Source organism: Hippopotamus amphibius, chromosome 14, assembly GCF_030028045.1.
Source record: "Hippopotamus amphibius kiboko isolate mHipAmp2 chromosome 14, mHipAmp2.hap2, whole genome shotgun sequence".
Lineage (NCBI taxonomy): Eukaryota > Metazoa > Chordata > Mammalia > Artiodactyla > Hippopotamidae > Hippopotamus > Hippopotamus amphibius.
This window is the reverse complement of record NC_080199.1, coordinates 17,339,282-17,360,811: the sequence shown is the minus strand read 5'-3', so window position 1 is coordinate 17,360,811 and position 21,530 is coordinate 17,339,282. Positions and strand designations below refer to the sequence as shown.

The window sequence follows — 21,530 nt, the reverse complement described above, 5'->3', positions numbered from 1 at the left end:
TATTTAAGTAATGCATAATGGCTTTGAATAGCAGTTTTGGGGGATCCTCTGTACAGTTACTGTTTTTTCCTTTTATAATAAGCAATTTGCAGAGAGGTAATTTGAGATTATGTAAACGTGCTTTATATCACACTTTCATCCACTAGTTTTAACTTTCATTGATAATTTTGACTCAGTTGTTTCTTTTACGTTTGTTTGCATTTGTTTGCAAAAGCTTTCCTTTCTCTCCTGTTTATGTAGCAGTAAGAATTCATGGATTCTTTCATTATTTAGTAGGTTGTAATTCATTGCCATTTATTTATTTTTTTTTGATGCTGAAAGTATCCCAGATTTGTCTAGTAGGAACCATTCAAGCTGACTTCTCTGTCCTTTCTGCACATCTTCATGACTCCTTGATACTTCCTTATTTTGTGATGCAGGATGTCCCAGGCCCATCTTAGACTTTCTCTTCCTGTTGGTCTTTGCCTATTGATAGTGATGCTATTTCTAGAAATGCCTGGGGCACTTCTCACCTGGGCCCCTACTAGTTATGACAGTCCCCACAGACATTCCCCTTTTGGAGCCAGTGTTGTTGTGGTGGTTTTTTTTTTTTTTTTATAAATTTATTTATCAGCTGCGTTGGGTCCTCATTGCTGCTGTGCAGGCTTTCTCTAGTTGCAGTGAGCAGGGGCTGCTCTTCCTTGCAGTGTGCAGGCTTCTCATTGCAGTGGCATCTCTTGTTGAGGAGCACAGGCTCTAGGTGCGCAGGCTTCAGTGACTGCATCACATGGGCTCAGTAGTTGTGGCTTGCGGGCTCTAGAGCACAGGCTCAGTAGTTGTGGAGCACGGGCTTAGTTGTTCCGCAGCATATGGGATCTTCCCAGCTCAGGGATCGAACCCGTGTCCCCTGCATTGGCAGGTGGATTCTTAACCACTGCGCCACCAGGGAAGCCCAGAGCCAGTGTTGTGGCTGGACTGGCCCTTGTGATTTTTATGATTGTGAGATGTGTCTCAGCAACGACCATCAGGGAACTTTGAAATGGCGAGGCTTATCCCTCACATGTCCTGGAGGGTACAGGGCACACTTGGGGTGACACAGCAAGGTCCTGGGTAAGAGAAAGAAAACTGGCAGGTGAGTGAGCTTGGACCTGGGGTTCTGCCTTTTTGGTGTAGAGGGTGGGGTGTCTAGGATTTTGCAGGTTCACTTTTTATTGGTGAGTTTCAAACATAAGAGCAGAAATTAAAGTGCATGAAGGGAGAAGCAAGCAGTCAGTGACATGGTCTGTTATCAGGTCAACCAGAACTTTCTAAAAAAAAAAAAAGGGAACTCCATGGGTGGGGTGGCCTGGCTCTTTATCTAGTTGTGTAGCTGGCCTCTGTTCATTGGAGATGGAAGTCTTTGAAATGGACGTCTCCAAAGCTTAATGTCAGGCACTTACATGACAATCAAAAGAGCTCATCATCAGGTGCTGACACTCACTGCCCTAACCTTGGAATCAGCCATTTCTTCAAGGAGGCTTGGTTCCTTTTAGGGAAGAAGGATATTAAAAAGTCAAGATCTGGGTGAAGAGGGCCAAAAGGCACAAACTTCTAGTTATAAAATAAATAAGTTATGGGGATGTAATGTCCAGCATGGTGACTGTAGTTAATAATACCCTGTTGCATATTTGAAAGCTGCTGAGACTTAACCTTAAAAGTTCTCATCACAAGCAAAAAAAAATTGCAATTGTGTATGTTAAAAAAAACATAAACCCAGGACCTGGAAGTTTGCTACATGTGTGTCATTTCTTCCAGGGTCTTTCAGGATATAGAGAGAGGGAGTGTGTGTGTGTGTGTGTGTGTGTGTGTGTGTGTGTGTGTAAGGGTAGAGGGTGTTTGTATATGTAAACACATAACTAATTTTTCCTCCTGTATCTGTATATTTAAAATGTAGGCCTTTTTATCACAAAGCCCGTGAATGTAGGGATCTAATTAGAGATGTGTAGTTTGGATATATGTCACTCCTTTTTTCTTAATTTTTAACAGGTGGCTAAACCCCTTGTTTAAAATTGGTCGTAAACGGAGATTAGAAGAAGATGACATATACCCAGTGCTTCCGGAAGATGGCTCCAGGCACCTTGGAGGAGAGCTGCAAGGGTGAGCAGCAGGCAGAGAGGAGAAGGGGAAGGAGGAGTGAGAATTTCTCTGTGTGGCTAAAGGTTTGGAGGGGTTTTTGCCTCCTCCGGGCTCTTCTGGAGCCTCCTTCCCCTGACACTGCACGCTCACCCCCCTCAGGCTGAGCCCGGGCTTAGCCCACTTTGGAGGCTGGGGGCCCTGTGTTTCCTGTGCATCTGTGGAGGTGGAGGGAGCCAGCAGCCCAGGCGCTGGACCCCGAGCTCTGTCCCTGGAGGTGGTGTCCCTGGAGGAGGCTGTCTGCCCTCTTGAGCTGCTCATGGTGCTGTGACTCCAGCAGAGCTTGGCAGGAACTTGTTTCCTGAGACTGGGACTCTTTCCCCTTAAAGGTGTTTTTCTCGTGCTTCAGGGTCTGCAGGGCTCATCTTTCAGGAGCCCTGCAAGCAATTAGCCAGCATTTATGGGGCAGCCACATAGTGCCCTGTAGTGAAGGCTTATCTCCCACTCTGTCACCTCCCCTGTTTTACCTATGGTGGGACACGCTGTTCTTTACTGTGCTTTGTTTCTCATCACAGGTACTGGGATCAAGAAGTTTTGAGAGCCGAGAAGGATGCGCGGAAGCCTTCTTTAACGAAAGCAATCATGAAGTGTTACTGGAAATCCTATTTAGTTTTGGGAATGTTTACATTTCTTGAGGTAAAAGCTTTTACATACAGTGCATTGCTTTTCAGTGTATGTGGGTCAGTACTGAGATGGACGGGACGGGTGGGGAGAGGGCCGGTAGCTTAAGGTGTGAGGATAAATCTTGTCTAGGAAACATGGTGTAGCTCAGTGGTTGTATTTATCTTTAGAAGGGACAGATACTTAAAGAACTGGGCCTCTAGGAGACCTCTGTGTGTCTTTTAACTGATTAAAATGTAGTGTAATGGAAGGATGGCATTGAAAAGAAAAGACATTTTAGACCATGTTAGGACATTATTGCTGTTCAGTAAATGATATAAATGCTAAGAGCACCACCCATTCTGGATTCTGTCCCTGGCTGTGGGGGTGGATTGCTGGTTGAAGGGGGAGTCTTAGTAGCCTGGCATTTGCAGAGGGTGTAGGAGGGGATGTGCAGGGGAAAACCAAAGGCAGAAAGCCATGAGGTCAGGACCTCCATGACCCTGAAGGTTCTTGGTCAAGATCCCCCAGTGAGACAGTTCCACCTGGGGGCACAGGGCCAGTCAGTCTCCCTGTTCTGGCTGCGGCTGCGGCTGCTGGAGGTCGGCTGCAAACCCACCTGGGTGGTTCATGCTCTCTCACTAAGGGCACCTTAGTGCTGCCTTAGGGACATGGGCGGCCTGTGAGTGTCTGAGAGCAGGAGGGATAGAAGATGCAGTTGTTATGAAAAGGTTGTTTTAGGTGGAGAAGGTGGTGAGTGGTCATAAGTACGTTTTGTTGGGGGTGAGATTGGTGGGCCAGGTGGTGTGCAGGTGGGAGGCGTGGCTCTTGTTTAAAAGGCTCTGTTGTATTGAAGGGCGCAGTGGGCAGCTGGGTAGGTGAAGTCTGTCCCACACAACTGGAGAAACCAGAGAATCTGTCAGCTCACAGGTGACCAGATGGTCTTGGGAGATTGAGTTCCTTTGTTGACAAAGGTGGGTTTGCCATTGTATCAGAGGGTCGGTACACGTATATGGGGCACAGTGCCACGTTTGAGTGAGCTTTGATCACGTACATACTGCTGAAGGGAAGGGTGGAGTGTTAATTTCAAAGTTGTCCAGCCCCAGTAATGCTTCCTGCTGGGGGTCCAGGAAGGCCAGGCCTGGGGGCTGCATAAGGCAGCAACTGGTAGAGCCTTGGCCCCACTTTCAGGAGGTTAGTTGTTGGGTGGTCGTGGCAGAAAAGTGGGGAGTAGAGGACCTGGCAAATGTGGGGGCTCATCTCAGTACTAGTACTAGTAGCAATACTAATTGGTTAAAGGATTCATTTTATGAAGCAATTTCTTCCCATTTTGTGACCTTCTATACTGCTGGGTTGGTCTTTGTATTTTAGATAGTGGAAGATCTATACTCAGCCCAGGATTCCCTAAAATATAAGCACATTTCCTCTGTGGCCTCCAGCCCTCTTTTAATTCCTCCAGTGCACAGAACACCTCATGGATTACCCATGATTCCCAAGCAGTGTGCTGTGACCACCCACAGTGCAGGTGGGGCCTCCCTGGCATGACTGGCAGCACCAGCGGGAAAAGGCAGGTGATGCCACTCCTGCACGAGGCTTTTAGGATTAGAATTTCGAAGTATGAAAACCTCTGTCCTATGAGAATTAAGGGGTAATCTTAATGCTCAGAGAAACAAGCACCAGGCTGATGTTGAACATGGAGCTCTTGCAGGCCACCCCTGATTAGAACAGAGCAGCCAGCGAGTTCCCAGCACGCCTGGCCCCTGTGTGCACCTCCAAGGTGACCATGCGGGAGTACAGGTCTCTGCCTGCCCAGGGCCCACAGGATGGAGAGGAGGAGCCTGAAGTCTCTGTCTGGGCCAGAGACACAGAGGCCGCCTCCCCAGGTCATCAGGGCCTCCTCTCTGAGAGATGAGGTCTCCACCTGCTGGTGTGTAAGTGGGGTGACCTCAAAGTGTCAATGTGGGGTCTCCCAGTCCCTTCCCTTGAGCGGGGAGGAGTGGGTGGGGATTATGTCCTATTCCCGTGACCCTTAGAAATGGCCTTGCCTTGCCTGGTCACTTGGCTTTTGTCTAAGGCCACTTTTGCTGCTTGTCTCTGGTCTAGGTGGAGGCTGTAGGAAGCACATGTTTGTGTAAATCTTCACTTTGGAACTCATCTGGTGGGCAGGAGGTAAACAGAATCTTCTGAGTTCCACAGTGGGCTTTGTGTCTTAACTCTGGTTCCCCAAGAGCTGTACTGGGCCTTTGCAGTTATTTCCCAACCCTTTCTTCCAAGTGTCCCTCACTTCTGCTCAACCCAGGAAGCTGTGGAGTGGCTGCTGGTGGCAAAGATACTGTGGGCCAAGAGCGACCACACAGCAAGGGAGAGGAGGAGGGAGCACTGAGCAAAGTGGACGGGGACCTGCAGAGCAGACCTGTTGGTTCTTGAGTGCATAGCATTGGCCATTAGATGTTAGTAATATCCACAGTGATGACCTTGAGTCATAAGTGAAGGTGATGCTTTTCAATCCATTTTCTTTTTTTAAAAGCATATGTAAGTTTTAAATGTAGCATTAAAATTTTTAATTGAAGTATAATTGACAAAATATTTCAGATGTACAACTTAGTGACAGTATTTTTATACATTACAGAATTATCAATACCATCTGTATATAAAGCTATTTCAATATTAGTATTTTTTAAAAATTTATTAATTTATTTTTAGCTGCATTGGTTCTTCATTGCAGTGTGTGGGCTTCTCAGTGCAGTGGCTTCTCTTGTTGCAGAGCACAGGCTCTAGGCATGCAGACTTCAGTAGTTGCAGTATGTGGGCTCAGTAGTTGTGACGCATGGGCTTAGTTGCTCCACAGCATGTGGGATCTTTCTAGACCAGGGATCAAACCCATGTTCCCTAAACTGGCAGGTGGATTCTTAACCACTGTGCCACCAGGGAAGTCCCCCAATATTATTGACTATATTCCAAATGTTGTATACTACATCCCTGTGACATTTATTTTATAACTAGAAGTTTATACCTCTTAATCTCCCTTACCTATTTCATTCACCCCTCCCACCTAAATCCATTGTCTTTAAGAAGTCAGAAAGTGACTCATTTTTTAAAGATTGCACTTATAATGGTTAAAATTTTGAAAAAAAAATTGCTTGGAGGTGAAACTTTAAATTACTGTCTAGAAAGTTGGCTTTTTAAAAAAATTAATTAATTTATTGGCTGTGTTGGGTCTTCGTTGCTGCACACGGGCTTTTTCTAGTTGTGGAGAGTCGGGGCTACTCTTCACTGTGGTGCACAGGCTCCTCATTGTAGTGACTTTTCTTGTTGCAGAGCACGTGCTCTAGGCACATGGGCTTCAGTAGCTGTGGCACATGGGCTCAATAGTCGTGGCTCACGGGCTCTAAAGTGCAGGCTCAATAGTTGTGGCGCGTGGGATGAGTTACTCCATGGCATGTGGTATCTTCTGGGGCAGGGATCGAACCCATGTCCCTTGCGTTGGCAGGTGGATTCTTAACCACTGCGCCGCCTAGGAAGTCCCGAAAAGTTGGCTTTTATGAATGACTGTTTCAAGAGTTCTTGTTGCTACCATGATCACCTGTGAGCAGCAGTGAGTTTTCCAAGCCCTTTGTGAAACCAGCCTCTGCCATTAAGAATAGAATAGATCTCTTCCCAGGACTTCTGTGTAATAAAAGTGATCATAGCTTAGGCTAGTTTTTATGCTGGTTTCAGAGCACTTTGAGCAGTCGTATCTCATTTAGTTGTTCCAGGATTCCTCTGAGGTAAACAAGGCAAGTATTTCTGTGGATAAAGACGAGGAGGTGCAGGAGATCATATAATGGGCTTAGGGTCACGTGACTTCAGGAGGCTGATGTGGTTTCTGAAGCAAAATGTTATGATTCCTAGGTCATTGTTCTTTGCATTTTGTCTTTTTTTTTTTTTTTTTTTTAACCGATTTCAATAGATCTTTATTTGATTTTTTTGGAGTATATTTGATTTACAGTATCATGTTAGTTTCTGGTGTAGAGCACAGAAATTCAGTTATACATACATATTTGTATATATTCTTTTTCAGATTCTTTTCCCTCATAGGTTATTATAAAAATATTGAGTATAGTTCCCTGTGCTATACAGTAGGTCCTTGTTGGTTTTCTGTTATCTATTTTATATCAAGTAGTGTGCAAATATTAATCCCAACCTCCTAATTTATCCCTCCCCCACCCCCCTTTCCTGTTTGGTAACCATAAGTTTGTTTTCTATGTCTGTGAGTCTCTTTCTGTTTTAGAAATAAATTCATTTGTATCTTTTTTTTTTTTTAGATTACATTATGTGATATCATACAATATTTATCTTTCTCTGTCTTTCACTCAGTATGATAATCTCTAGGTCTATCCATGTTGTTGCAAATAGCATTATTTCATTGTTTTTCATGGCTAGTAATATTCCATTGTATGTATATACCACATCTTTATCCATTCATCTGTTGGTGGATATTTAGGTTGCTTCCATGTCTTGTCTATTGTAAATAGTACTGCAATGAACATAGGAGTGTATGTATTTTTTCAAATTATGGTTTTCTCCAGTGATGTGCCCAGGAGTGGGATTGCAGGGTCACATGGTAGCTCTATTTTTACTTTTTTAAGGAACCTCTGTACTGTTTTCCATAGTGGCTATACCAATTTACATTCACACCAACAGTGTAGGAGTGTTTCTTTTCTCCATACCCCCTCCAACATTTATTATTTGTAGACTTTTTGATCATGGCCATTCTGACTGGTGTGAGATGACTTTGCATTCTGTCTTAATACTTCCTCTCCTACCACAGCCTCCACTGAAAGCTCAGAGCCAAGAGTAGGTGTTTTATTTTTGACAACAGTTCTGTGCTCCTGTAGACTGTTTCTTTCAGTGTTTCTTTCTTTTTTTTCTGTAGATTTATAAGAACATTTCAAAATTAGAAAAATAGAATAGGATTGAAGAGTAGCAGAATGTATTACCCCACAATATGCCTCTTTGGCACAAAGATTATTTTGAGCTAATTTTTTTTGAGAAATAGACACCGGAAAAGCTCTGAAGACAGAGTAGAAGTTACCCTTCCGTGAGGGACATTTACACTGATAAAGGAAATCTCCATGTGTAGGGGTGTCTCCCTCTGTACCAGAAAGAGAAGGATGGCTCTAAATCACAGAAAAATGCTGTCAGTGGAGAAGTCTTTAAGAAGAATTGAATCTGCATAACAACTGCAACCCTACCCTAGTTTAAGCTGCTTTTTCTGTTAACCTCTCATAAGTGCTCCCTCACCTTTCTTTTGTCTTCAGCTGGGGATGGTATTCAAGGTGGTGGCTTGGGCCATCTCAGGGAGTTACTCAGTTTTCCTGGGTATCTCCTGTGTATACAAGAGGTGTACATATTAATAAAGTTATATGGGTTGCTTTTCTATTCATCTCCATCCACCCCTCTCTCTCTTTCCCTCTCAGCTGTCTATTTGATTTAGTTTTTTAAATGGAGGAAACCAGGTTGTTTATCCTCTAGATATTCCCACAGTCTGGATTTGGCTGATGGCCTCTCCCCCTGTGTCATGTAACATGTTTCTCTGGCATCTTAGGTTGGTGGTTAGATCTAGCAGCTTGATCTGACTCATTTAGGTTTTTTTTTCTCCCGCCTTTTCTGTTTGTAGGAGGTGGGCTTGTAGGGTTGTGTGTGTCCCTTATGAGGCAGGTAATGTCTTGTCTGTGTGTGTATGATGTTAGGAGCTATTCATGGCATTGCTCAAGATCCACTAAATCATTAGTGGTTACAAAATGGTGATGTTCTAATTCTTACCTTCTTCATTTATTAGCTGAAATATTTACATAAAGAGAAACTTTGTCATGAACTCTTTGGTTAACCCTAAGGAAGGGTTATGTATAGAAAAGGCAGGGAAATTTCTTAAATTTTTTCACTTTTTTAAAAAGTAGTTCTCAAAATAATAAGTTGGTTCCCCTCTGTGGCTAATGAGTTTTTGTTGTTGTTTGTTTTTGTATCAGTTTGAGCTCATGGATTTAAGCATTTCTGATGTGCTTCAGTTCATAACAAGTTGTTATGCTTGTGCCAACCTTTGGTCATCTTTGGCCAGTGGGAGTCTATTCAGGTTGTGGGTCCTATTGCTTTTGTACATACTCTAGTTTTTTTGCTTTCTTGTGTGACAAGATGCTTCTAGCTCATCTTATACAGCTTTTGCCCCAGCCCTGGAAGCAGCCATTTCTCCAAGCAGCCCTGGCTCCTTCTGGTGGGAAATAATATTTAGAGACAGTAGTCTGGACTCTAGAAGTGCTTGCTGGTGTTGGGTTGGTTATTATTTCTCAGCTGTTTCATTGGACAAAGGTAGAACACATTTTTTATGGTAAACAAATCATGAGTTTATGTGGGTACTTCCACTCCAAATCAGATTCCACTTGTGTTTTTATTTCATCTTGTTACTCTTATATCTATATCTCTTTTCTCCCATCTTCTTTTTTCTGCTATGCCTAATCCCAGTTCTCTATTCAACATAATCATTCATTTTAAAATATGATGGTATCAACACTATTACTTGTGATAGTGACAGGTAATGACTTCTGGAAATAATATAAGCTTTTTTTGCAGTTCATTTTGTGCTTAGGTAGGCATATCAAACAGGGAATGTGTTTTCAGATTATTTTGATCAAAACCACTTTTAATAGTACTTTTCTGTATGGCTCTATCAACCCACTGATTGGGTATATATTTAGGTATTTTTTTTTAATTTTACTCTGAAATTGTAGGAATTGCTTTAGAAAATAATGTTTTATAATTCTGTATAATGTTTCCATGGTTTCAAAGTTAAATCAACAGAAGAGGCTATTTTTAAAGAAGGCTAATATCTTTGTTAGTGCCATTCTAATTCTCTCTCTTTTAGAGGTAACTTTACAAATTTTTCTTTGCCTTTTTATTTTGTAAATATAGTCTTTTCTGAATATTTAATTGTTCCTGCTGTGTCAAATGAAAAGTCTTAATTTCATTGTCATAGTCTCAAGAGTTTGGGTTCATCGGGTTTTTCTTGAAAGCATGATATGCAATATGGAACTCTGGATGAAACTCTTTGGGGTCCTTTTAAGTCCCTCAAAGCTGGTCAAAGGTTCAGATGCCATGATGATGCAGGAGAGGATGTCAGCAGATGCTTAAATTACATCGAATTAGTTTCTGCATCCAGAATCTTCTAGGAAGAGGAAACTTCAGGCTCCATCCCTAATCAGTTGAACCAAAGCCAGTTTCTTGAGGCTGGCCCTCAGGATTCAGAGTGCTCTTAACCCCTCCCACATGCTAAGGTGTAGTCAGGATGAAGACCACTGTGTAAAAGAGGACTGAGGCCATATCTAGAATCCTGATGGTTATGATTTCCCCAGATTCACTGCTTTTCCTCCTTTGTCACTTTTCCTCTTTTTGTCACTTTTTCCCTCATTTCTAAAAATTAACTATTTATTTTTCCACAAGCTAACTCTTTTCTGTTTATGTTTCACTAAGCATTTTTTTTCTTTGTCTGATAGCTTGTTTCTGTTTCCTGTGTTTTATTTCTCTCATGAATCAGACATGGTGGAGATGGGCAAGAAACATTTCAAGTACATGCAGAAATGTAGAGGTAAAACTGTTTCCACTGGAGAAGATTTAGCATCTAACCACATAAGAAGTTTCCCTGAGAAGCAAGAAGTGGGACTCAGATGCTTTCAGGAGGCTGAATACTAAGGGCTATAAAAAAGTCTTCCTCAGAGACTCTGAGACTTTGTAGAACCTTGAAAGATGGGCATTGTTGTATCACATTGGTAACTTTAAAAATCCCTTATGGTTTCACAGTTGTGAAGAATCGTGAAGGAGTAAGAACTATATTCTCAGCTGATTTGTGGAAAGATATTCACTGGGTCATAAGTTGGTGGCAAAGATGAAGGATTTATGGGAGCAATTTTTGACCTTGTTCCTGCTTATCCAGAAAGTTTTAATTTGGTTATGAATATTTTGATAATGAGTACTTTCTCAGTTGTTTTATTTCTTACTAGTTGAGGGTTAGGATCAAGAACAGACTGGGGAGTGGAAGCTTTGGTCCATGGACTGGCATTATTCCCTAGTGAGCCTGTTTGCTCAACTGGGTTATTAAATACTGAGAGCCCCATGTTTGTAGGCTGCAGCACTGGGCTGCCCTTGGCCATACTTGGACTGGGATTGCACATGTGTACAGTTTGACATTCTTGCTTCTCTGTGTAAGCCTCCAGATTTCCATCTCAGTAAACTGTATAAAAAGTCTGTTTTACAGTCTGCTGTGTGAGGGGCTCTTCCATAAGCTTTTAATGCCTCTAGGGGTGAATGATTGGGCATGCTGGCAGTGTAACAGTGAGCCTTTGTGTTCTTGAGAACTGGTCACCTTACTCTGAACTGATAACCTTACTTATAATTGTTCAACTAAACAGTGTTCTCTTACTTCTCTGTAATGTAAATGAAAATTTCTGTTACCTCGTAGAACCTGTAAGCATGTGTGTGCATATGTGTAGAGCAAGATGGAAGTATTGGGGTTTAGTGTCATACCCATTTGAGGGACAGGGACAACTTTCTGTACATATCCTGATCAGGCACTAGTCGGTTGAGCAGAAAATGCATGTTAGTTTTGTTTCACACTTGGAGTTTTGGATTCTTCTTCCCTTCGTCTTGGGTGTGGGTTCTTCAACTTCGGACAGACAGAAGAGAGCTATCAAAAGCAAACCTGTCAGTTGTTTATCATGTCTGTTTTAGTAAGGAGTGATTGCCTAAAAGGAAAATCTTGTTTCAAAGTCGAGTTTCTGAAAGATTTCCAAACTTCTGGCATTTTGTCTTTTTAAAAAAATATATATTTAAAGTATACAATTTGATTTTTTTTCTTATTAGTAATATATATATGGCAATTCCAATCTCCCAATTCATCCCACCCCAACCCCCTCCCCCCAACTTTGCCCACTTGGTGTCTATAAGTTTGTTCTCTACATCTATTTCTGCCTTGCAAACTGGTTAATGTGTGCCATTTTTTAATAGTCATTTTGTCTTTTGAGAAATCTGTGGAGGAAATGATGTGGAGGCCAGAGGTGTTTACTTTTGGTGACCTGGATTTGTACTGTGTTTGGTTTTCCTTGATGGGGGAGAAGGGTACCTTACAAGGGGTGACTAGAGGGAAGAAGTAGGTTGTGGGGTGGAGTGGCCATTTGGCAGGGTGAGCAAGTGTTGCTATTTCTATGTCTTTATTTTTGGGAAAGCAAATTGCTTTCCCTAAGTCTTACTCAGGAGGTAAGCCTCAATGCCTCCCAACTCATATGTTTAGGATTTTAATTTTCACTTTGGGGAATAGATGATTTGATGATTAGTAGTATTTCTTTCATACCAGCTCCTACAGTGTATGTCAGATGGAGAACCACAAATGACATCATTTTTTAGCTTAGCTTTTGCCATGTTTAATTTCTTTTTTCTTTTTTTGGCCTTGCTACGAGGCTTACAAGATCTTAGTTCTCTGACCAGGGATTGAACCTGGGCCCATGATAGTGAAAGTGCTGAGTGCTAATCATTGGACCACCAGGGAATTCCCTGCCATGTTTAATTTTTGACTCCTAGGAACATCCCAGCTTCTAGGGGTAGAGACATATTGATGCAGTGCTGCCTGGAGCTGAGAGCCTGGGAACCTCTCAAAGCTTGGTTTCTTTGTGATACTCCAGCAGAGGCTGTCCTTCGTTCTCTTGATCTGTGGATGTGTGGCCAGGTGGGAAAGTTCAGGTGGGAAAGATTGGATGTGTTTGTGCCAGTGTCTCAGTTCATAAAGGCTCTTAAAGCAGAAGGTGATGGCGAGAGCGTGTCTCTCACACATGAACCATCTTGACTTTCTGTTGAGCTGGGACAAAGGGGAAGGGGCAGGCTGCCAGCAGGCCTTTTTCATATGTAAGCAAATTTCTTACCCTTTCTGTCACTGATTTCCTTACTCATCTTAGGCCAAGACTCACTTGATATTGTGCCAAATGCATTCTAAAGTGCTGGTTGTGATATTTATTGAGCATCCGGTGTGCTAAGCACAGTGTACTAAGGCTTTATTGTATTTGAACGTAAAATTGTGGCTTAAGGTAAAACTATTGTCTGCTTGTCTTATTGGAGATAATGGATCTGTGTATTTTTCTTTTAAGTTAGCCATGGATGTAGCATTTTGTCAAAATGCCTTTTTATCATGCTAATAATGAAAGTAAAACTTGTGTTAAGGAAAACTGGTATGGCTTGCATTTCTGATTAAGGCTTTTTTCTTTTAGGAAGGCACCAAAGTGGTTCAGCCCATATTTTTGGGGAAGATTATTAATTATTTTGAAAATTATGATCCCACCTATTCTATCACTTTGTATGAAGCCTACATCTACACCACAGTGCTGAGTGCCTGCCTGCTGGTCTGGGCCATCCTGCACCACTTGTACTTCTATCACATTCAGCGTGTGGGGATGAGGCTAAGAGTAGCCGTGTGCCATATGATTTACCACAAGGTAAGTGTCACTCGGTACCAAAGTATTTATCTCCCCTGAAGCATCAGAAGCATTTTGGGAAAGTTCTCTGTAAATTAAAAATATTGTAACTGGGATAATTTACACCTTACTAGAGATGCTTGCTACTTGCATCAAGCTAATTTTGTTGTTGTTGTTGTTTAAGCAAATTTTATAAATAAATAATGAAAAGTTTTGTTTTGAGATCAGGTCAGGGCTGCCTTTGATAACTTTTAGCCACAGGCTGTTTCATGAAACCCACTAAATCTGTAATGAAATCTGTTAAAAAAAATAAGTATCAAAAGTATCAAATTGATTTTCAGTGTTTTCATGCTTAAATCTCATAGTAGTGTTTATGGAAATTTTGTTGTTCATTAAAATCTTCATTTACATCAAAGTTTTATTTGAAAGTGAACTTCAGTGACTGAATCTATAACATTAAATCTAGAAGCGAACATATTTAAGAAAGGGAATGATTATATTTTTATTTCTTTATTTTTTATTTTATTTTTTTATTATATTTTTAAATCGCTCATCTAATAATATTCAGTAAAATTGTGTTAACTAAAGAAAAATACAAATGGAATCCATGCCAAATACAGACTCACTATATTCTATAGTTATTGTTTTTAACGGTATCAAAGAAAACAGTTGGATGTTTGGGATAAAACTGGAAATTTTCCATTGTTTTTAGTAATTTGGGAGAGAATTTGTTGCCGTTAATTCAAGTTATTTTCTTAATACAATATTTCCTTTTTTCTTTAGTATGCATTATAGCACCTTTAATAAGACCTGATGGGATGTGTTCAGTGATTTTGTATTGAGAAATGCCATGAAATTATTCCATACTTAACCCTGGTCTTAACTAGTATAAAAGAAGTAAGAACTTCAAGTGTCTTTACAAAGAAATTGCCACAGATACACCATGTCAAGAGCTGTATAAACTTGTTCTTGGATGTCTCTTTGCCTTGGGCCATTTGCTTTAAAAAAAAAAAATCCTTATATAAGTGTATTGTAGTTCATCGTTACGGTTTTTTTTTTGTTTTTGTTTTTATTCTGTTGCCCCTTCTGCCATTCAGGAGATGAATACTCAGATTTCCCCACAAATTAGCCAGATGTTTGTCTTCCTAGGTCGTGCTTAGCTCACATAAATAAATAGGGAATTTCACCAGAACTGCACTGTGGAAACCTTAAGTTAGGTTTGAGGTGATGGTTCAGTCAAAGCTTGCCGTTTGCTACGCAAGTGAGCCATTGTCCAGTTGTTTTTCTTCCTTTTCCTACTAACACTTTGAAATGCTGCCTTTGGGAAATCCAGTCTGACCTGGCACATTTGCTTGTGTGAATGTAAATATCTCCCAAGGTGTTCATTTGCCTAAAAGAATTGTCCCTGTATGAAGTGAGGAATTGCTGGAGTTAAACCATAGACATAACCTGAAATTCCAGAAACATGGGAAAGACAAATTTCCTCTTGCACAGCCTTGTGTCTAGAATCTTGCTGAGGTGCAGAAATAAGACACTTCTTCTTTGCAGGTTACAGGTGGGCTGATTCCTTAGGGCAAAAGCTGGTGCTGCAGAGTAGCTCTGAAAGGCCCCTCTGATCATTTGTGGTTTATGCTCAGGCCCCACCTCCTCATCCCTGGTCCTGGGAGAAATCAGGTCGGGGGTTAGAGATGGAATGGCTGCTCAGCTCATAGTCACAGTGTGTCTATGCTGTGTATTCCAGGCTTGGGCACTCCTCAAGGAGATCTCTAAGGCTTCACATCTGCCAGCTTCCTAAAATGGCCCATTCTGCATTTTAGTGCTCTTTTCAGCTGAATTTTGAGTGATCTTGTGGGATGTATCATATACAAAAGTGACTTGTCATTTATTTACCTCTTCACAGCTTGGTAAAATCACTTTTGACTTTTGATTTTTTTTTTAAATATATGGTAAAATATACACAACAAAATTTACTATTTTAACCCTTTTTAAGTGCACCATTTAGTGACATTAGTTATATTCACATTGTTGTGCAGCCACCACCATTTGTATTCAGCATTTTTTCTTTTTCCCAGATTGAACCTCTGCACCCATTAAACACTAACTCCAGCCCCCTCCCCTCACAGCCATCACCATTCTGATTCTTTCTATGAAACTGACTGCTCTAGGTGCCTCATATAAGTGGAATCATACGTTTGTCATTTTGTATCTGGCTTTTGTCATGTAGCATAATGTCTTCAAGATTCATCATTGTTGAAGTATCAGAATTTAAGTCCTTTTTTAAGGTTGAATAACACTCCATTATAGGTCTCTCTAATATTCTGGGTATCCATTCATCTGTCAGTGGACATTTGAGTTGTTTGCACCTTTTGGCTATTGTAAATATGCTGCTGTGAACATGAGGGTACAAGTATTCTTTTCAAGTTTGTGCTTTCAAGTGGTATTGCTGTACTGTATGCTAATTTTATGTTTAATTTTTTGAGGAACTGCCATGCTCCTTTCCATCACGGCTACATTAGTTTACATTTCCACTTGGTCATTCAATTTTCTGTTTAACTTGAGGACTAAATGAAAAGATTTATGAACTGTGGTATTTGGTTTGAATCAGTGGCTCCAGTTGGTGGTCTGCTGAAACAGCTTCTGGTTGTCTCTTCAGGTTCCTCAGCTCCCTAGGGCATTTTTCAGAACTTTTTTTTTTTTTTTTTTTTTTACCAAATAAAGGGATTGTGCAACACAGGGGTTTTTTTGTTTTTTGAAACGTCAACAGACTGGCATTAGGAGCACAGTTTCCTCACAGAAATAGTGTTTTGAACATTATACTCGTTAACTTCAGAATGAGGAAACAAAGACCAATGTGTTTAAATGATGTCACACACAGAATTAATGATTGACTCCAGATTTATAGTCTGAGTTCCCTATTTTCTTTCCTTGAGACAGCCTCCCCACTCTCACCTCATTTGGTTCAAATTTACTTTAGTTGACTCCTAAATCTAAACCTACATTCTTTCATACTTTAGGCACATCCAAATTTATTTAAAAATATGGTGGAAGATTTTGCTTCAACCTCCTATTTCTCCCTTTGCTGTCATTGTGGGTGTGGCTGCTACCACACTGAGGAGTTGAAGGATGAACGTGGGTCCCTAGAGCCCTTCTGTCAGGGGTCATCCTGCTTGTCCTACCATCACTCAAGACCCCAGAAAAATGCACTCCATTTTGCTATGTTCTAAATGTGCCTTGGTATTACTGTGGGAATCCAATTCTCTGTTTACCTCTCATTTTAGGCACTTCGCCTGAGTAGCTTGGCCATGGGGAAGACCACCACAGGCCAGATAGTCAGTCTGCTGTCCAATGATGTGAACAAGTTGGATCAGGTAAGCTGCCCCTGAGGGATCCTTTTCCATTTCTTGCCCTTCTTTCTGGGTTTAGCTTACTGGGATGCCAGGTGCCAGCACTTGGCGTTGGCCAGGATTCTGTTGAGAACATAGGATAAGGGTTCTCTTTATCCAACTCTCATCAGTTCTATGTGCAACTTAGGTGTGACAATATCTGTGTTGTCCTGTGGATGAGAATTTTGTTTTTCTAATAGGAAATAGACAGGCAGCAGTGTTCTTGCCCTGCTTGGTTAGGGTCCCTAAGGGTCTTCCTGGAGGGGCCCGTCTTGGCACGCAGTGTTGGTATTGCTGGCTGAACTGTCTTCCTCCTCCTCTAGATGTTGAGGCCTGGTGGGCAGGGATAGTTCTTTCCCCTGTGCCCTGTACAGTGCCTGGTGCATAGGAAGCCTTTGAGAAATAATGCCAAGTGGGTGGTCCCTAGCCAGACACAACCTACTCTCTGCTATCCCACTGCGCTCTTTTTTTTTTCACACGTACCTTATGAATAGATCACATTATCCAGGCATTGTAACTATTGGTCAGATTGTTTTGCACTAGACCCCTTCTCTTTGAATTATCCATTCATCAAACATGAAATAAGGCCTCTACCCAGTTTGAAGGATGAATAAGGCTTAGTTTCTGCCCTGGAGAAGCCACAACCTGTCAGGGAGGTAGATACACAAGTATAATAATTACTGGAGTGTGTGGTAGGTACCATAATATAAGCTTCCCTGTGGTACTGGGGAGCCCCAAGGGTGATGGGAGCTGAATTTTAGGGTAGAGAGAGTTTGGGGGAAACCCTGAGCTCATCTGTGGTGTAGACAAAATCAGCATTGTTCTTCCAATGCTGCTGGTCTGGTTCTCCCTGGACATCCCTGAAGCCAGCCCTGTGCTGCCCCAGAACAGCTTCATCTGGGGTGGGTGCTTAGATTTCTGCTTTAACAGGTTTTAAACCCACTGAGATCATTTCTGTTTAGGTTCCTGTCTGTTCCTTCAGAGCAGACTGTTTCCATACTCTGTCCTTATTGGTTATGTTTTTATACAGTCCTAACAAAGCTTTGTCTTTTTCTTTTAAGGTAACGAAGTTCTTGCACTTTCTGTGGGTGGGGCCGCTGCAGGCTATTGCAGTGACCGCCCTGCTCTGGATGGAAACAGGAATATCATGTCTTGCTGGGATGGCGATTTTAATTATTCTTCTGCTTTTACAAAGCTGCATTGGGAAGTTGTTTTCATCACTCCGGTAAGAGAAATACTGGTTTAAAAACTAGGTAATATATATTTGGTAGCATCCACAGTCTGCTTGATGCCAAATTTTTTTTTAAAATGCCTTCTCTGGTCTCTTCTTTGCATGTGTTGTAGACCCTTCAGGCTTGGCCAGTGGAGGCTCTAGCCTTAAGCTGAAGGCTGATCTTGCAGCGGGAAAGGTGACAGCATTTACTGGCTCCTCCCAGCACCGTACCTGAATAAGCAGAGTGTTAAGCAGAATTTACCTGTGTCCAAGTTTTTGAAACATTAAATAGTAATAACCTTATAGGACCATTTCCAGCTGCAGCTGCATATACTTTTCTTATTCTTGTGTTAGAGCGATTTTCAGGTATGAATGTTCATGTCTTGTTTTTAATTCAGTGTTTCCATTAAGTTATAAGCACCCCAAGGGCAAGGCTGATCTTAATGATGTCTTTATAAAGCCCCATAGTCCCAGCAATGTATGTGATAGAAAAGTAGCTGGATGTGGACTTCCCTAGTGGTCCAGTGGTTAAGACTCCGTGAAGGTTCCATCCCTGGTCAGGGAACTAGGATCCCACATGCTGTGCAGCACTGCAAAAAGTAAAAATTAAAAAAAAAAAAAAAGAAGAGTGGCTGGTGATGAAGGGCCTGATGGTGAGGAGTTAGACCTGAAGCAGGTCCCATAGGGTTGGAGGTGGGTCATTGTTCAGGTTGTCAGGTGATGGAGATGTTGTGCTGTTTGAAGCTAGTTGAGTTCTTTTATGTGTGTGTCTACATGTGCCTTTGTGGTATTTTTCTTTACTTGGAATTTCCTTTCGTCTCTTTGCTGTGGAGACGTGTTCCTTATCCTTCTAGGCCCTGTTCCAATGCTACCAGGTCTCTGAAGCTTTTCTTGCTCTCCTTTCTGAGCGGAATTAACAGCCCCATTTTTTTCCTGCTCCCCAGCACTTTGCTCCTCTTTTATTACAGCACAGCCATGGTTTTTGTGTTAGATTTGGGTGCCTTTCTGCCTTCCCTGCCTGACCGTGACCTCCTTGGGCAGAGAGTTTGTACCTGACTTATTTTGGGTCTTCCTTAGCTGATACTGCAAGTTCTCTAAGTTACTTCTTGAATTGGGCTGAGTGGTTGACTTCTAATTGAAGTCTTTCTCCATTTGTACTTTGAGTAGGACCTGCCTGTGTTGTCAGCCTATAAGAGCTGTAGGGAATCATTGATCCCTGGTCTCTGGCTGTGCCACTGGTGCTCCTGGTAAGGAAAGCTGGGCTGTGGTCACTAAAGCTCATCTCTCACATCTGTCCCTTTAGGAGTAAGACCGCAGCTTTCACAGACGACAGGATCAGGACCCTGAGCGAAGTTATAACTGGCATCAGAACGATAAAAATGTGTGCTTGGGAAAAGCCATTTGCAGACCTTATTACCAGCTTGAGAAGGTAAGTTTTTATATATGTAACACCGTATTTTTGTACTTTTTCCTCCTATTTTACTAACTTAATTTAGAAGTCTTACTAAGTTTTCACATTAAGGTGAACTTGAATGTCATCCACTCCACCCCCCCACCCCCACGTGTGGCAGTGGGGTTAAGTAGAATAGTGGAAACGTCATTTTAACCTGCTCCTCCATTTGCCGTCTTCTTAAAGGAAAAAAAATATATGCTTCTTATTTACACAGAAATGAAATTCCAAACATTTCTTAATACTGCAAATCCCAAATAAACAGTGTTCTAAGATGTTCGCATTTGAGAGGATGATATTTAACTGAAACTATAATTTATGTTGATATAGCACAAATGGGGAGATTATAGAGATTGGCTGTACCTGTATCAGGCCAAACTATATGAGTCAGTATTTTTCATTCCAGAGCCATGAAAATGCTCTTCTTTTTGCTTTGCTTTATGTTTGTAGGATTTTTTTTGTCTTTCATTTAAATATCTGATGAGTGTTTATACTCTAGCACAGAGTACTTAGGATTCTCCCGCAGCTCCCTGTCACCTCTCACTTTGCACCTTTGTGGGGGCCCCTCCCTCTGCTGGGAAGACACTCCCACCTTCCTTCTTCTCTGGCCTCCGCCAGGCCTGACTGACTCCCACTCATCTTCTCAGGTTCCATGTGTGTGTGACTTGCTCCGACTCCACTGCTCCGAGTCACGCGCCTCTGCTCTGTGCTCCGCGGGGGCTGCGCTGGCTCCTCTGTCTAATGTCTTGGTGTCTCACAATTTTGGGGTTGCTTAGTCTCTTCCCCACAAGTTCATGAGCTCCTGGAGGGGACGGGCTGTGACGTTCTGTCATCAGTGAGGAGCCCAGCACAGGACTTGTGGTTACGAATGCTTGTTGAATGAATGTTCAAACCCAGTCTGATTGACCCAAAATGTTAAAAAATGGGACATTAAGCCTCCATTTAGTTGGAGAGTGAGGTGGTGATGCAGGGTGTGGTCCTTGTGTCGGGCAGACCCCTGGGTGTGCACTGTGTAGTGTCTGCATGATGTGAGGGATGGTTTATCTTAATGTGTCCACTCCCTAGAAAGGGGCCACTCACACAGGGCACTGAATTCATGACTTGGATGTCGATGCTTCTTTTTAAAACCTATTTACTATTCTCTTTTCCAGGAAGGAAATTTCCACGATTCTGAGAAGTTCCTACCTTAGAGGAGTGAGTTTGGCATCATTTTTCGCTGTAAGCAAAGTAATGGTCTTTGTCACCTTCATCACCAATGTGCTCCTGGACAACGTGATCACAGCCAGCCATGTGTTTGTGGTGGTGACGCTGTACGAGGCTGTGCGGTTTACAGGCACCCTCTACTTCCCCATGGCCATCGAGAAGGTGTCAGAGGCAGTTGTCAGCATCCGAAGAATCAAGGTTTGGTAACAAATAACTTTTTAAAGTTGTAGGTGGATTGTATGTAAAATGCCTCCTTTTATTTGATGTCATTGTGTTCCAGTTAGATGAGATTTAATTCTCCCAGTGCCAAAGCTGTTAGTCATTCCAAACTGTCTTACGTATTCCTCTGTCTTTTTAGGTAGATGCATTGCAAATAATGTAAGTTCCCTGCTCATTTATGGGCAGAAGTAGTAGTAGCACAGGACTCTAGATGGACAAGTGATACCTGCAGGGAAATTAAAATGTCTAAAAGCAGAAGAAGCAAAAGAATGCACGTCCTGTGCTAACCTGCATGGTTAGGTAGCAACTGTGTTCAGTCCTGGGGTGAATAGGATTCCTCTCTGGGCTGGGAGGGAAAAACTTGCTGAGAGGTCTCTGCTCCTTGGCCAGGGAGAATGGCCTCAGCTTCGCTTAGTTCTCTGTATTTAAACGTGGGTTCTTTCCTCCATAGATAGTTTGCTTGTTGATGTCTGAACATGCCTTTTGGATCTGCCTTTTCATCCCTGTTGTGTTTTCACTTACTGCTTAATCCTATCTCTCGCTGCCCTCTTCCTTTCAAACATGTGATTCTCACCATACCCACTGTGTCCTTTTCCTAACTAATTGTCCCTAAATAGCCAGGGGCAAATAATTTATATCACCAAGACAAGGGCCTGGCACACAGTAGGTGCTCAAGTATTCGTGTATTTGTGAATAGGTCTAAAATGAAGACAAATTGGCTCTGTGAGCTGACTTGGGCATGACCTTGAGTGTCTGGGCTTTATAAAAAATCTAATTCTGCTTTCTGCCCGTGGACACCACCGAGTAAGCATCGTTGACGTCTC

At 42.0% G+C, this 21,530-nt stretch overlaps 1 protein-coding gene across 1 annotated transcript in view; it reads left to right on the top strand.

The window, feature by feature from the left end:
• Positions 1-21,530, top strand: part of LOC130835938 (ATP-binding cassette sub-family C member 4-like) — a 145,440-nt gene that overhangs the window by 5,835 nt on the left and 118,075 nt on the right. Inside the window, exons 2-8 of the mRNA XM_057707836.1 lie at positions 2,005-2,115; positions 2,667-2,787; positions 13,035-13,259; positions 16,517-16,606; positions 17,683-17,846; positions 19,138-19,263; positions 20,436-20,685. Of these exons, the coding sequence (XP_057563819.1) occupies positions 2,005-2,115; positions 2,667-2,787; positions 13,035-13,259; positions 16,517-16,606; positions 17,683-17,846; positions 19,138-19,263; positions 20,436-20,685 (1,087 nt within the window). The remainder of the gene's footprint in view (positions 1-2,004; positions 2,116-2,666; positions 2,788-13,034; positions 13,260-16,516; positions 16,607-17,682; positions 17,847-19,137; positions 19,264-20,435; positions 20,686-21,530) is intronic.